The 17131-nt window shown below is 36.8% G+C and overlaps 2 protein-coding genes across 5 annotated transcripts; one reads left to right on the forward strand and one right to left on the reverse strand.

Moving 5' to 3' along the window:
• Window positions 1-224: 224 nt before the first annotated feature.
• On the forward strand, window positions 225-9410 carry LOC129260329 (peroxisomal sarcosine oxidase-like). Of its 4 annotated transcripts, none has more exons than XM_064100176.1 (6): window positions 225-301; window positions 1878-2055; window positions 3496-3652; window positions 5728-6324; window positions 7524-7679; window positions 8357-9410. In XM_064100176.1, the coding sequence occupies exons 2-6, from the start codon at window positions 1900-1902 to the stop codon at window positions 8581-8583; spliced, it is 1293 nt and encodes a 430-aa protein (XP_063956246.1). In that variant the 5' UTR covers window positions 225-301; window positions 1878-1899; the 3' UTR covers window positions 8584-9410. The 4 variants fall into 4 exon arrangements, with proteins under 4 accessions (XP_063956246.1, XP_063956247.1, XP_054754304.2 ...); XM_064100177.1 differs by having other exon boundaries at window positions 258-301; window positions 1493-2055; XM_054898329.2 differs by lacking the exon at window positions 225-301 and adding an exon at window positions 458-585.
• A 550-nt stretch (window positions 9411-9960) lies between these two features.
• On the reverse strand, window positions 9961-15966 carry LOC129260328 (monomeric sarcosine oxidase-like). The gene is made up of 5 exons (XM_054898328.2): window positions 15778-15966; window positions 13319-13469; window positions 12239-12811; window positions 11568-11717; window positions 9961-11005 (listed from the first exon to the last, which is right to left on the reverse strand). The coding sequence occupies exons 1-5, from the start codon at window positions 15964-15966 to the stop codon at window positions 10749-10751; spliced, it is 1320 nt and encodes a 439-aa protein (XP_054754303.2). The 3' UTR covers window positions 9961-10748.
• Window positions 15967-17131: the final 1165 nt, after the last annotated feature.

Raw genomic sequence — 17131 nt, forward strand, 5'->3', positions numbered from 1 at the left:
TAGGGACCTATTGAACTCCTTGAATAATTAACCAAATTAGGGGCGGCGATCCGGGGGGGGGGGCACAGTAACCCCATGACTCCACGATAAGATCATTACAGACCAAACGTCTCTTCAATTATGCTCGCCTTTCTTTCTTATTCTCCCTTTTTTTCTTCCTCTCATTTTCCTCTTTTTCAACTTCTCGAAAATTATAATAGAGGGCGTTCACCCCTGCCTCCCTTTATTTAATTACAGTCTGAATAAAAGGACCTGATATATGTGAAATTAATTGAAAGAGAAGCTTTCGCAATATTCCTTGGTAAGTTTTTTAATAGGCCTATGTTTCGTTGATTAGGATGGCACATCACTGATATATGTATATATCGGCCTGTGTGGTACTATAATTTCAGATTTTGTTTGTCCGTTTGAGGCTGACTGATCAAGTTAGTGGAGAGATCAGTGGGTCATAAATAATGACAAAATACAATTTACAAAGCGCTCATTGCGTATACTATGGCTTCATGCGGTTGTGTGTTATGAGACGGGCGGTGTGATAATACTACACGGTCAACATTGATAACATTATTTAATAAACGATGACTTGTAAGTACAGACGATATGGCCAGGATTTTTATTATGAGGGGGTGGAATCTGAATTATAAAAAAGTGGACCTTTACTAGTTTCGAAGCCAGCATTCGCCTATGGAGGACCTGAATATATTTTCATCCACATTAATTGTTAACGCGGGCATAGTCCAGTGGAATAGTCTCACAGTTGAAACTCGACGCTCCCCTAATCTCAATACTTTCAAAAATAATCTGTAAACATATTGACAAATCAACTCCATACTACTACTTACCCCCTCTATCAATGGGTCATACAATTTTCAGTCTTTTTATCTTGATTTCTTGATTCGATGTTGATAGTATATTGTGTCAGATAATGTTGATGTCTATTTGATATCACACATATGTATTTTATATTTTTTATATTTGTATCTATGGATGTATAAGTACTGAGTGCGAATGTTTACACTATTAGTTTAATTCGCTTAGCCAAATTCAATTTTACATTTTCTATATTCTTTTGTTTAATCTTTTCTGTTAAAGAATCGAGCAGTATTTCCATGTATGTATTTATTGCTGTTTGTCATGCATTTTATTTACTCACCTTTTGTTTTTGCTCAATTTCCTAAGGTTACTAAATGTTCACATTTATTTTGTACTTTGTAACCTATTGCTTTACACTATGTCTTGTTTTATCATCTTTGTCTGTTTGTACTGGGCTGATATACATCTTTGTGGTTATTTTCATGCATGTTTTACATTGTATTTTTACATTTGTATTTTTTGTATTTGTATTTTTTTTAATTTAATTTTCCAATTATTGCCATCCCCTTATTTCATTCACGTTTCTAATTCATTTTCTTATCGTTTTCTTCCTTTCCTCCTCTTCTTTCATTTTCCTTTTTCGTTTTCCCTCCTTTTTTCCTTTCTCTTATTTTTGCAGTCGACAAACGCGGGGGGGGGGGGCTAACGGCCTAAATCAGGAAAACTGATAAATGATAATATATTAACTCCATATCTGCAGAAATACCATGTCCTAATACCGAACTGTGATTTTTTTCCCGGACAAGACGGAGATTTCAAAGACTTTAAATGCAAGCAACATTAAACGAATTGTTTGAAAGTAACAATAAACAATATTACTAGCACAGCATTCTGAATGATACATGTATGTTCTGTCGAGAAACCCAGAGCAATCTTCGTTTTACATTTTATCTGCTACATCGGACCCCCATGTACAAGGGATCGCCGCACATGCCATGCGCATGCTCAGATGATGTCCGTTTGTCACGTATTCACCTCAATATATTTTCACCATGATCTCTCAGGAATGAATATAAAATCCACACAATGGCTACTGTGGTAAGATCTATGACATCTGATGAGATCTATGATATCTGTATCATCGGGGCTGGATTGACCGGGTCAGCAGCAGCAAGATGGACGTCGTCTCTGCAGAAGAACATCAAAGTTTGTCTGATTGGACCAAATGAACCAATGGAACACGTGAGGGAACATTATTATTTTTGTTTCTTATCTGCAATATATTTTTTTATACTGTACAAAACAAGACTACTAACATAGATGACGTCATTTTTTTCTTTCAATCAAGTAATACACTCTTAAGATAGTTGGGCAAAAAATGCCCAACTTTTAAAGGTCAAGTCCACCTCATAAAAATGTTGATTTTAATCAAAAGAGAAATATCAGACAAGCATATAAATGCTGAAAAAATCATCAAAATCGGATGTGAAATAAGAAAGTTATGACATTTTAAACAAGTGCACATCTAGTTACTTTAGCACTTCAATTTATTTGAAAGCAGGATAAAATAGCATTGTACATTAAATGACTTGGTCACGGGCATAGGTGCCACGGCCGGGAATCGAACCCCGGAATTTCCATGCACAGCCATGCGCCTTAAACCACTCGGCCACATTTTGAAGTTTTGCTTATTTTTCACAAAATTGTTATATGCACAATTTAGTCACATGTAAATAAGAGAATCGATGGTGTCCCTCACTCAATATTTCTTTTTTTTATTGTTTGAATTATATATACAATATGTCAATTTTTACAGATTTGACAATTAATAAGGACCAACTGGATTGAACCATATAATGTTAAACATTGGTAATTCCACATGTTCAGTGAGAAATAAAACTTTGTTTCACAGGACAATGAGGAGAAAATAATAAAAAATAATAATAAAATACAATAGAAAGTGAGTGAGTGATGTTATCAGTTCCCTCATTTGCATACCGACTGGGATGTGCATACTATATATGTGAAATTAAACAAAACTTACAAATGTCATAATTTTCTTTTTTACATCCGATTTTGATAACATTTTCAGTGTTATGCTCGTTGGATTTTTCTCTTTTTATTCAAATCAGCTTTTTGTTGGGTTGGACTTGTCCTTTAACCAACCCTGGGCAACATACTGTCCACACAACTATTGGTTAAAATCTGCCTAAATTGGATAATGAAAACTAATAATAAATTGGGTAAGAAATTTGCTTTAATTGGATGATAATTGCCCAGATATATCATTATAAATATGTTTACAACATACATTACCAAACACAGTGGACAGTATGTTGCCCACCATTTTAAGTGTGTAAAGGTATTATATAGTACGTTCATATTCAAACTTATTTCTAAAAGAGAAAAAAGGCATCATAACCCTTACCTCTCCTCAGATGTCTTTCTCGATCCCACCATCTTAGGCTTTCACCCCCGGTCTTGTCGGATGTTAAATCCGACATACCCTGCTTTATCCGACAGTTACTATAGTAACAGAGTTCTCAGCCAATCAAAATCAAGGAAAGTTGTCGGATCCAACAACAAATATTGATGAAACACTAAGACATCCCGTATTGTGTGAAAACATGATGTTGATAATAGCAAGTCTTTCTCTACATTTATATTTTGTCTTGGCAACAGGAATGGAATGATCCATCTCGTTCGATATTCGGCGCTCACTACGACCAAGGCCGCATCGTAAGCGAGGTCACTACGAGTCAAAGTACAATGCACGAATCTTGGATGATCCTTGCTAATAGATCCATACGCAGCTACAAGGAGATTGAGAAAGAATCGGGTATGTCACCGGTTGCAGAAAGAGTTGCAATGAAACATACTTCAGAAAATCAGTCGCAACTTTTCCAACCCAAATAAAAACTTGATTTTATAAGGAAAAGAAAAATCAGACAAGTTGATCGGTGAAAGTTTGAACAATATTTGACAAACAACAAGAAAGTTATGAATTTTCAAAAGTTGTAAATATTGGTAATCACTATACCCATGGAGACTTCAAATTGGCCGCATATGGGATGTCATAGTGATGTAAGGCAAGGACTACTCTTCCATGTACTCCAATACATATTATGGCTAAAATGTAATTTTTCCCAAAAGATTTATTTCAAATTATATTTTTCTTTCATGAGGACATAAAACAATATACTACCTGGGTTATATTTAGATTACTGCCCCAGGGGAATGGGTACTTAGGAGAAAACCACAAATCCCTGATAATAAAGTACATGGCCTATGGGAAAGTTGTCCTTGCCCTTATCATAATTTACTTACCCAGTTGCCAATTTGAAACCTACATAGTATTAGTGATCTCAATTTTAAAGCAGCTATAACTTTCTTATTACTTGTCCGATTTCTTTCAAACTTTCACCATTCTGTTTAATTTATTTTTCTCCTTCCCAACACAACATTTAATGGCCAAGGCTGGATTCCCCTTTAAACCAACTAAAATCATTGGGACTTGCGTTTGACTTCTCGAGTTGCGTTTAAGCACAAATCTTTCTGCAACAGAGGTCAGAGAATTTATATTTGGATTTAAATCATAATCAGGGGAGCATTTCATCAATATTTTTGTCCGACAAGTTGTTAGATCTGACATCTCTCCTTGATTCTGATTGGCTGAGAGACATTGTTACCATGTTAACTGTCGGATAAAACATCCGACATTCCTTTCATGAAACACTCCGAAGGTCTCGCTCCTTTTAGTACACCACACATATCAATGTTTTCCGATCGATGACATAATGTCTTTTCGTTTTGTAGTTCGCGAGTCGCGACCATGGATCTCCATTTTGACGACTTTGCCGTAAATTTGACAGATTTGGTAGTGAACATAGTATACAAATTTGGCAACATCTCAAATCAAGATCATTTTTTATCAATATGGTTGAGGTTAGAACGATTAACAGGCTTAAACTTCCACCTACGAAACTCGTCAAACACGAGATCAAATATCACAATATTCGTTCGTGACCAAAATATTTTACTTCATAGCAAACTTACGAATCGGTAACCAGCAATGGGCTTCAAATTCACAATGATTTGACCTGCTATAACATACTTCAGGACCGCCATAACGGCCTGTCTTATCCGCTTCTGAGTAAATGGGAATCACAGGGCTGCTCCGAGCATCAACGGGGCGTATCTTGTGTCTGATTGGCTAGAAGTCGGATCCCATTCTATAGAATCGACACAAATTATGCTAATTTTTTATCACGTGTTGTAGCTTACCTCTGATTGGTCTGTGACTACGAGACGTGGTTTCATCTCACTCATTCGCAGATTAATCTGATCTTTAGCCATTGCTGGTTTAAAGAATAGTTGTGATTGATTTTGTCGTATATTTTGATTTTAGATGGATCACCGCTGGGTATCCTACAGAAGTTAAGATCATTATTAAAGGTGAAATTAATTTGAACCATTTATAAATTTCCCTGGTCGTGGTACAGCTCTGAAATGGGCCATCTAACCGAGTCGTTGTAGACAGCGTAATGCGCCAACAAATTTGAGGGGGTACAGCATGGCCCGTATGGCAAAATTTAATAAAAGTTACGAAAGAGCGAAGCGATCGAGCAAACGGTTCTACCTTTTTAAATTGAAAATCTAATTTCATGAATGATTTTCCATGATATTCTTAAAAATAACATCTTACCCTATTCTTTCATTTTCCCTTTTATATTTTTCTTGATCCCAATCTGTACGTCAGTGATTGTTAATTAGTCTTTGATTATGTTTTACGGTTTTTATGATTTCGGGAGAAAAGCAATTGCAACTCGTATTTTATTATGCCTGTATTGCATGCAGTTCTTTATGATTTCTTTATACTGAGCGATAAGTAGGCCTAATATCTTTGTTTTGCAGGAATTCATTTCTTTAACGAAGTCGGCACTGTATTCATCTCATCTGAAAGGACTGTTGATGAACTCTTGAATAAATGTCCCAAGAAGTTAAAACGTTTTGTAGGTAATGATCTGTCGAGTGCAATACCGAGCTTCAAAACACTGGATGACGAAATGGCTGCCATCTTTGAGAGTTCCCATGCGGGTTATATCAATCCACGGGCCTATATCGCCGCTAACAAACTATTGGCATCGAAAAATGGATGCGAGATGATCGAAGATGTGGTTACTGAAGTGAGAGACAATACAGACAACAGCGGGAAAGTCGATGAAGGGGAAGAACTCGGCAGACGACACCAGATAATCAGAACGAAAAGCGGGTGTGTGATTCGCGCCAATCGCGTCCTCCTGTGCCCTGGAGCGTTTGCCAACACCGAACATATTCTCCCGAATGGAGTGGAAATCGACATTTCGACGACCACGGAGACATGTGTACTGGTGGAGGTCCAAGACAAGGACGTCGAGCGTCTGTCATCTCTGCCATGTTTTGGTTTGAAAATGAAAGACAGGAGAGATCGAAGGAATTCCTATTGCATGCCTGCCGTTAAATATCCAGACGGTAGGAGAGCATTACTATTTTCATATTCCTATACAGTGCGTCCCAGAAAAACGAAACCGAGATTTAGCGATGATTTATAATAACTTAATCATAAATAAAATAGACAAATGATCTACCAATGTAAAGCTTATAATCTCCTCTTTCATCTGGTATTACTTAGATTATTCCTCATTCACGCATGATTGAGCAAAAACAATTCGAAGAAAGGATGCCAAAAACTCATTTGGCGGGGGGTATCTGAATTTCAAAAAGAAAATCACATGACTAAAAAGTTCAATATCTTCTCTTTTCTTTGATACCTAAATCACAGAAAATGGTCAAGTAGTAAAGAAGTTATGATCCCTCGAAACAATGCTTGTATTTCCATAATTTCATTAAATAAACGTGTTTTCACTGGTTTCCCACAGAAGCTATCGCACGGTAACAAAAGACTTAATGCATGGCTGATCGTCAACAAAACGGAGTGTCGAGTGAGTTTGAACGCTAGCCTGTAAAACCTCTTCATTTTATGAAATTATTGAAATTCAAGCCTTGTTTCAAATAACCAGAACTTTGTTATTTCTTGACTATTTTCTGTAATTGAGGTATCAAATTAAAGAGCAGATATTGAACTTTTTTAAAATGTGGTTTTCTTTTTAAAACCCAGAAACGGCCCGCCAAGTGAATTTTTGGTATCCCATTTTCAAATTGTTTTTGCTCACTCATGCTTGAATGAGAAATAATCTAAGTAATTTCAGATGAAAGAGGAGATTTTAAGCTTTAAAATGGTAGGTCATTTGTCTATTGTATTTGCGATTAAGTTATGATAAATCATCGATAAATCTCGGTTTCGTTATTTGTGGGACGCACTGTATAATATGTATTTCTTTAAGCAAGATTTCATTTATAAAAAGTGACCATGGCGACAGGGGTTGTATAACAAGCATTCTGTGTCAAAACACTTTCATTGAGTTTGCTCAAATTATATATTAAATATCGAAACATTGAAGAATATCTATATGAATGAATAGTTTAAGTTTATCGCAATTAAAAGTCAAATGCCACGCTTTGCAAACTTCCATTGTTCGTAAAGAGAAATTGTAAATTGTTGTCTTCTCTTTTGTTTCCTCTCTTTCTTGAGTATGATAACATTGGAAACGGCAGAGTGAAATACCGATGATGTATGAAAGCAAATAAATACACGAAACCTATAATTTCAGGTAAATACTACATGAAAGTTGGTCATGGACTAGACTTGAATCGACCTCTTGTGAGCAATGATGACGTCACGGCTTGGTATAAACAGCAAGGGGATATTTCATATTCTTCTCAAGATCTAGAGAGTCTTGTGTCGAGGCTTTTCACTTGTTTAAAAGGTAACAATCATGTATATAATCCCTACAGTTGCTTTCACACCTACCCAATACCCGTAAATTACAAAAACTTTTTCAGGCCTAAAAATAACCCTGCAATTATAATTATCGTGCATTCACACCTGCGCGGCCCTTTTTTTTTGAAAAAAAATCTCGCAAGCTATAGGTCAATAGTATTAAACAATTTCGGATATTCAATATTGATCTTATATTAGTGGCAATTCAGTTGTATTTGTAGACATAAAGGCCCGTATTCTGGTATAAAGTTACTGTGTGAATATTAATAGCTATTCGTGGCACTGTTCAAATTATAAAATTATTAATTGACAACGAATCATCATCCAACAGTTATTACTAAAATAGATTTCTTCTTTATTATTAAATCATGAGGAAACATCATAAACAAGTTTTTGACATTTTCGGCTTCTCATAATTCCAGCACAGAGTTAGACCCCCATGGTAAAAGATAAACTGGACTTCGGAATCGAGCAACACGCTCGAAAGTAATGATCAACATCGGGTCCTTATTATTCATTGAGCTCTAGGAACTGTTTTTTTCTCTCTCTCTCCCTCTGTTCTTGGCATTTTGATAGTGAATATTTCTTGCAAGTTTATTCAATTCAAAGTAATAATTGGCTGATCACTTCCCTAAATAAACATGTGTTTCATTTATTCTGCAGACTTCCAACCAAAATCATTAAAGGTGATACGGTGTGTGATCACCTCTACGCCGACGGGGCGATTCTACTGCGATATGGTGACGTCGAGTCACGGTGTGATCGTCGGCGGCAACGGGCTCGGTGCGACCGTCGCAGACGAAGTCGGAAAGATGGGCGCATTGATGATAGCTAAGGGGTCATGGGACCATGATCTACCGCCAGAGCTCTTTCAGCTGCGGTATAAATAACGTTGATCATTAACTTGCATGGGCGGAAATCTTTCCCCAAAGGTAGGGGGACCAAGGGCGGATACAGGATTTCCCCCGGAAAATTTGACAAGCAAAAAAAAAAAAAAAAAGGTTGTCACCAAAAATGTAAATATATCAATATATTTCGAATTTCAAGGATAGGATCCGACATGTGTTATTTCGATTTTTAATGATGTATTTTTTCTATTTAAAAGACCACAAATAGTAGGGGGTACATTTGATATTGTTTCCCCCCTCATTCAAAATGGTAGGGGGACGCGTCCCCCTGGGATATTCGCCCATGTTATTTTGAATGAGTTGAAGCCACTACATGAACAATCATATCTGTTTAAGTTACTGTTACAGTATTAGTAACCCGGATCAAAAATTGGATAAACACTATTTAAAATACGAGGGTCCTGTCTTTTAAAGAGTTGTGATAAGTCCAGTCAACTCTAACTAAATGAAAATCCATCATTGTCATAATTTACCCAACAAACACTTTGTACAATGTCATTTTGTAAACAAAAAGGAAGCACACTGAATTGTCAAGAAAATCATGATAATGATGAATTCATGATTACACACCATATCTATAAAATATTTGAACAAACATGCAATTCAGATATTGGTGTTGCTGGCTTTCCATAGTTCGGGTTGACTGGATCAATCGCAGCTCTTTGTAAGACGGGGCCCAGACCAAGGTGTATCTCGTTCGACCACTCTTATTGAATTATCTATGGTTCAATGAATTTGATGTTTCCTTTTACTAATTGTCGCAAGTATAGAGAAAATATTTTGAAATAAATATATCATTATTTATCATAGTGAAAAGTATTATGTTTTTAATGGGACAGTCCATGAAAATTAGAAGAGATGAAAGAAGCGAGGGAAATGTAATTAATTGAGAATCAGAGAAAGGAAGAGATGGCCTTAAATGGAAGAAGGATATTTTACAGTGCATATTGAAAGAGAAAATGGAGAAGAAAGAAGAGTGTTATTCGAAAATGTGAAGATTGCAACAGGTTAGGTTGCGTATATGCATAAGAGCTATCCTTATTTTATTTTTGTTTAGTTTTACTTTCATAGTTAGTTTTGTTTCCATTCACTGAATAGTTACCCATTTTCTGTATAGGTAATTTGTTTGTCCATTACGTCTGTTATTGATATATTCGTTGCAATTTCTTTATTGCTAAAATAAGATAACAAAATTAATGATACAATTATGAAAAATATTATGTTTTTGAAATTGTTATATGTTATTTTATTTTTGTTATTTCAATTGAAAATAAAAACTTCTTATAAAACAAAAAAAGACAAATTTTTCTATAAAGAAGGAAATGGAGCAAGAAAACATAAAATGCTATATAGGAAACATAGGCTGAAGCCGAAATTTTATTCACACTCAACGTACACGTACATTTTGTGAAACTTTGCAAATAAATATGTAGGTTTTTTTCTTTATTCGTATAGTCATACTAGAGAGAGGGGTTATACCTTTAGAAGAAACTTGACAGAAATAGATAGAAGACTATCTAAATTGGAAATATAAAACTGAACTGTGTCTTTCGATTGGTTATATGTGTAAAATTAAAGGACTATCAAAATCTTTTAATGAAAAAATATGGCATCAATATGACAGCTTTTGAAATTACAACATTGAAAAACTGTAATATCAAAAAATACATTGATAGTCAACATTGGCAAGATTTATTTTATTAATATAAAAACGATTAATAGCACTAATTTTAATATCAACGTCGGTAATTTTGTAAGGTACCATGTTTTTCGCTCATGCTTTGCCGTAATATCCCAAACTATACAAATCTGTAATAAAAATTAAACTTTGATGGAAATAACTAGACCCACTTGACCTGCACTGAAACTTTTTCCCGAACTCTGAATTCGGCATTTTTTTTAATACAAAATCTTCGTCAAGCACTCTTATTCAGAATCAGCAAGAATCTTGCCGAACAAGTAGAGTGCTTTCAAAATGCGTTTGCAATGTTTGTTATGCAAGCCCCCCCCCCCCTCCCCCAATAAAAATAATTTCCATTGCATTTCGTCCTAGTCTGCCTTAAGTTCGACTCGAGCTTCAGGAGGAACCTCCCACTCTAGCGACTGTTGCTGATTAGTGCTTGAAACAGTTCCCCTAGAAATTTTAACTACAAATGGCTTTTTGTGGCGCCCTCTCGTGTTCTCCACCTGACTCTGAATTCCTCTTGAGGTAAGTCGGAGTCCCAGGCTCCCTTGAGGATCATCCTGGCTGCTGTACGTCCAATCTCATCGGCCACCATGACACCACCACCGTTCCCACCAACTGCTACCCCAATTGCTGGAGTGATCAAGTCGCAGTAGTACTGACCTGACGGGGTCGTGGTGGTGATGCATGTCATGGTTTTAAGGGACTTTGGATGAAATCCTGGCAATGAAATGGAAAATACGCAAATTTGACTTGACGAAGCTGGTATACATCTTAAGTAATTATGGGAGTCAAAAACATCGAAATATAATGATTTTGTATTAAACGCAAGAAAAATGTGGCACCCAATCGTCAAGAAACCTTTTTTTATGAGGGAAGATATCGAAGTAATGTATCACGGATTTATACTGTTAACATTTCGCCCACAACATCCTGATTTTAATTTTGTAAATTTTGAAGGATCCGGGATAGACAAGGATTTCCAAAAGATGAGCACAGTTGCGAAAGCCCTTATATATGATTCTTCAATCGTGAAAAAAATTGAAACCCGAAAGAAAAAAAAGAGAGTAAGGAAAAAGTAAGAAGAGCATAGAGCAGAGAGCTCAGTGTCGTGTAAACATTATTATTCATTTGAGAAAAAAAATGGCGTCATCTTTATTTCTCTTACCCGGCACCATCAGAATACCTTTTCTGCATAATATGATTATTGACAGAATGCTTTATCGATATAGATCAGTCAGTGTTTATTATAATCATTATTATCAGGAAATATATTATGTACCTGAAACTGACTGGTATATACGTAGATAGATGCTCTTGAAATCTCCAAGGCGATTCTGACCTTGATCGCGGTACCAAGATGCGACCTCTTCCTTTGATCTTATTCGCCGATTAAGATCGTAGTCGTGACCAACTTTCAAATAGTATTTCCCTGACAAAGGAAGACGAAAAATAAAAGAAATATATCAAATAGCTGTTAGGTCAGTACTTCATACAACTTAATCGTCTTCATTGATATCATTGGGTTCAAGGACGTCATTTTCTTTTCATGATAACTTAGTCTTGTACTGCTTGTTTCTCTTAATCAAAACTTTCCACTTTATTATACACATCTAGTCTTAGGGAAAAGTACAGACAGGAGGCTAACAACGCTCTTCATCCTCAATTGCCCTTTCAAAACTTGTGTTCTTGAATTAAAGTAAATGCTATATACTATTTTTCTGAAAAGGAGTATAATGCCCTCGTAATGATTGACTAAAAGTTCTGAACACACTAGCAGTCGAAAAGCGACATGATATTCGCTTATGTTTTTTTAAATTATTTTGTTTTTATTATATGTATGATATACCACCTTACTTGCAGTTTCTTACAGTCCCAGGCCCTATCAAAGACTTATATACTGATGATGATGATGATGGTGGTGGTGGTGGTGGTGGTGGTGGTAAATCCTACCGTCTGGGTATATGACTGGCGGGAGAATGTACGAATTCCTGGGATCCTTGGCATCCGGTATGTGCACGAGAATAGATGGCATCTTGGATAAACATTCTGCATCTTCTTTCGTTAGCTCAATCAGCACTGCCATCTCTGTCAAAGGGTCGATGTCTATTTCCAATCCAGAATTCGGCAAGAGACGCTCAAAATTAATGAACCCGCCCGTGCACAGAAGAACCTTGCGAGATGTGATCACGGCACGACACTTGGTCGTCAGGTGTATAAACGAACCCACTCCCGGTTGCCGCCTTTCTCCAACATCACAGACGACTTCATCGACGATGTCACAACCGTTGCGTTTAGCTATTTTCTTGTTGGCAGTTATATACTTTCGAGGATTCACGTATCCACCTTTGGTGCTTTCGTGAATGGAATGGAAACCGTCTGATTTAAGGTATTGGAAGGCATTCTCAATACCTCCGGGAGAATAAGAGATCGCTTGAGTTCCTGGTGGCAGCGATTCGTAGACCTTAGCAGTTACTACTTTGGGTGCCTTGAACACACAGCCTACTTCGTTATAGAAGTTGATTCCTGCGTTGAGAAAAAATAAATTCAGTCGGATGACACATTATAGTCGTCATTGCATATGGGCGAATAGTTCATCAACGATTTACTTAAGGACTGTCTCTTTTGTTTGTTTAGCTTCAATCCCCCATATAGTTATCACTGGTTTCTGGTTTTTGGTGGAGGACGAGAGATGCTAAGATGTGAAGCCCGATGTGAAGCCCGATGTGAAGCAAAAATGTATTCTTAGTGAAGAAGTAATCCACTATATTCTATGTCACATAAGGGACCCCCTCCCCCCACAAATTTTCTGGATCTCCTGATCGATGTATATGAAAAGTCCGTGGATGAATTTTTCTAGAACGAATTTGCAGGTATAGTTCTTATGCTGGATTTGTTTTTTTTTATATCAAATTTTGCTGACTATAGAAAGGCTTTTAGGAGTGCTGTAGGAAGTTCATATTTTCAACTTTTGTGTACGAAGGTTTGAGCACCCCTTTCTTTCCACGTTCCAACTATGAAGTAGAAGCTCACCTGACTCCCGCTCGATGTCTCTAAATCTGTCGATTGATCTCTTGGTAACAACAGGCCATGTGTCATCTCGTCTACAAGAGCACACCTCACTTACTATTCGAGCCTCGTCATAGTGAGAGCCAAAGATAGTCCGTGATGGATCTTTTAATTCCTGCAGGATAACGTCGTATAGAATAAGAAATGTATATTCGTAGTTGCTTGTCAGAATTCCGAAAGAAAAATGGATAATCGATATATGATAGTTATCAACAAATCAGTAGCATTTCATGTCTGATATGTCATAATGCTTTAAGATACTGTGTAGCGCTTTACTTCATCCTTATCCTCATATTCAGTATTAGAATTGCTGGTGACACAACATTTGCTCCTGCTAAATGGCATAATTTCGTCTTAAGCCCGGGGGGCCACTTGCATCAATTGGCGAGTGGATACCATGCGCGACCCAAAAAACACGTAAAAAGGATGTCTTTTTCAAGATAGGGCACGTTACGTACGTAACGTAATAAGGGTGTCAAAAACACTAAATAATGAAAAAAGGATATCTATTTCGCTCAGAAAGATACGTGTTTAGGGTCAAATTTGCGAGGGTAAACAAGACAAAAATGGTTAAAGGATGTACTTTTTGTCCCAAAAGTCAACACTACGTACGTGTTAAGAGTCCGATTTGCGCGAGGTGTGGGAGGTGGGGCCGTACTAAACCCAATGATGAAGGTAAAGGTAAAACCGACGACCGTAACATAACACCATATCGCTGTACTTGTTTAGGGGTCCAATTCAGTGAATACTTGCCAAGGGTATTGTTTTGTTTCCAATACTTGTTAGGGGTGGGGTTTCACACGCAAATACCTGTTAAGGTGTGCATTTTCAGAATATGGAAAATACGTGTTTAGGGTGCTTTTCGAGACCCCATGGTCGCGCATGGTATATCCACTCGTCAATGGAAGTGCCCCCCCCCCGGGGGGTCTTAAGGTGTAGGGTTAGGGTTGTAATACGGTTTTATGTTAGGTGTAGGGTTTATGGTTGAAGTTGATCATTCGATGAGTGTGTGGAATTTAGAGAAGAACAATAGTCGCCGGAGCAAATGTCATGGAACCAACGCATCTATAACCATCCCTCAATAGGCAACTGTATATATAGAGATCGTAATGGGAAAAAGTTCGTTTTTGTAAAACAGAGTTGGAAGACTATAGATGTGAAACGAGTAAATCAATCTGGAATGACACAGGAAGTCGATAAACAAAGTTTCTCAAGTACGTACAAAGCTTATTTCGAAATATTTATATTTTGTTTGGTTTTGATGAGAGGAGAAATGATTACTTATGGTTATTTTGATTAAGCAACAACTATATTCTTTTTATCGATATAGTGCAGGATAAAGGGGAGGCCGCTCATCTAACTTTGGCTTTTCAAGTATTATACCGGGTGAGTTAAAAAAAAAACTTACCATCTCACAAATCCCAAATTTTTAATATATCATAAAGCCATGATCATTATATATGGCCTGAAAGAGTATGTTCTCCCAAATAATTTGAAAACATATCAATGTGGTATGTGTTAACGCTTATTACCAGAAAGTATTCTATGCAGTGATGTAAGGTTTGACTTGGGCTGCAATGAATGAATCCAGATGCCAATGATGTCATAGTCCTACATGGGTTGGTAAACATACTTGCTAATCCCTTTTCGATGAAATTAACTTGAATATTGATACTAAAATGTGTTTATTAAACAATAAATGTAAATTACTTAAAATGTGTTTTGAAATGGATTTTAGTGCATCTGGATCTCGGGTTTCATTCATTGCAATCATGCCTTAATTTGGCACAAATCAAAATTTTACATCACTGCAAAGAATATGGGTCATCCAAGCGTTAACACATACCACATAAATATGGTATCAAATTATTTGAGAGAACGTACTCTTTTAGGCCATGTATAATAATTATGCATTCATGACATATTTTTTCTTAAAATTTGGGATTTGTGAGGTGTCAAGTTTTTTTTTTACTCACACGGTATAGTGAAACAGCTAGAAGGTGGGGGGAAAATGCCTAAGTATAGGATGTATATGATATATGTATAAATATATATATATATATTTATATATATATATATATATATATATATATATATATATAGGCCTACATATACTGTATATTACCCAAGTTCATTCATTTGAGGAAAATTTACGTCACCTCGAGATTTTCTAATGACCAACTATCGACATACTCTGGCGACACTCCATGTTAATATTTAAAGTACGTGTTGCTAGTATTATTTAATTAGCAATAAATATATATATGCCAAGTAAAATTGCCAACGTTGGAATCGCTCCAGTGTGCAGTTTTTACGACATCCGAGATATCATAGCAATTCGTGCCTACCATTCCATAAAACATTAACAATGACATAAAATTCCAAGTATTACTTCCTATTTTCAGTCGAACATGAGCACATACCTCTTCAGTTGGTTCCTGTGGGCCAATGAGACATACTTTAATACCCTGGTAGGTGGACAACCATCTTGCCGCTGCAGATCCGACAGGACCGGCACCAACAACACACACATCATATTGGACCCTGGCGGCCATGTCTGGTGTTTTGTACACGAAATATTTACCGAGAGTACAAATTCCAAACATTGTCATCATTTACAGTGACGGGTCCGTGTTTACATTGTATCGTGTGTTATTGTGGTACATGTGTGAGCATATTATAATAGGCGAATTAAAACAGAGATATCTAAGAGCGAGCGGGGTGGCGCAACAGTCAATACTAAGAGCTTGCTAAAGGGGTGGGGCGGTCATTTGCCATTGTAGCCTAATAGGAGCTCTGATGAAAAATGTAAAGATGGGTTTGGGCAGGGCCCTGAGGACAGTTTTTGTGTGTGCTGGGGTGCTGAAGTAAATATGGCACTGGCAAGCAAAAACTTCAAAAAAGTTTCAAAGGGGGTTTCAACACAAAATATGGTGGTAATTTTCAATACATTTCTCCAATTTGACACACCTACCAGGGGTACGTGCTGCCTATGGAAAATAATACACGCAGCACCCACTAGCTGGGAAAATCTTGGGGTGCCGTTCAAAGAACCACCCCCGCTTCCCAGAGCCATGGGTTTGGCTGGTGAAGCAAGAAGTATTTAGGACTTATGGAAGGGGAGGCCACGGGATTAAGGGGGGACGGTCGAATGTGAGGAACACATGTAGATCTTTTCCCTGATTTTCATATACCGCATTACCATGGCAACATAGATCTAATTCCAATCGACCGAACAACTGTTCTCTGATTCATAAATCTTCCAAACTTCCTTTTGCGGGATCAAAAAAAAAATCCTATGACAGAATGAGAATTTGGTCGCTTGTCTCTCCCCCATGACCCAAGATGTTGTTTTGCGAGTATAGCCAGTGACTGAGTGAGATTTTGAAATTGTTCAAACGTATAATTAACGTAGGTTACACAAACACATCACACAATGAAATCTACTACGAGATTGAGGACAAACTGTTGAATCGATGAAAACGATCAGTTTGGCCTTTAACAAATATTTATACCCTGATTCATTGTAGCATGAAAGGGTGATCTCTGACTTCTATCATTGCGTGTCGTCAAGTCTCGCCAAGCTTATTATGCATTGGGGTATAAGTTGAAAATCATTTTTTATTCATTCAATCATTCACGATCCATTCATCCATTTATTCATCAATCAATTCTTTCATTAATAATTTACTTAGCATTTATTCATTCATTTATTAATTCATCAAACCATCCATTCATTTATTCATCTATCAATCAATGCATGCATCCATCCATCCA

This window comes from Lytechinus pictus, chromosome 5 (genome assembly GCF_037042905.1).
Source record: "Lytechinus pictus isolate F3 Inbred chromosome 5, Lp3.0, whole genome shotgun sequence".
In the NCBI taxonomy this organism is placed as follows: domain Eukaryota; kingdom Metazoa; phylum Echinodermata; class Echinoidea; order Temnopleuroida; family Toxopneustidae; genus Lytechinus; species Lytechinus pictus.

Excerpts from the sequence above, each read along its gene's own strand:
- LOC129260328 (XM_054898328.2), bottom strand. The coding sequence starts at position 15,966 with ATGACAATGTTTGGAATTTGTACTCTCGGTAAATATTTCGTGTACAAA. Across the intron at positions 13,470-15,777 it reads CACAGGAACCAACTGAAGAG|GAATTAAAAGATCCATCACG; the intron begins GTATGTGCTCAT and ends GTTATCCTGCAG. Across the intron at positions 12,812-13,318 it reads AGACATCGAGCGGGAGTCAG|GAATCAACTTCTATAACGAA; the intron begins GTGAGCTTCTAC and ends TTCTCAACGCAG.
- LOC129260329 (XM_064100176.1), top strand. The coding sequence starts at position 1,900 with ATGGCTACTGTGGTAAGATCTATGACATCTGATGAGATCTATGATATC. Across the intron at positions 3,653-5,727 it reads GGAGATTGAGAAAGAATCGG|GAATTCATTTCTTTAACGAA; the intron begins GTATGTCACCGG and ends TTTGTTTTGCAG. Across the intron at positions 7,680-8,356 it reads GCTTTTCACTTGTTTAAAAG|ACTTCCAACCAAAATCATTA; the intron begins GTAACAATCATG and ends TTTATTCTGCAG.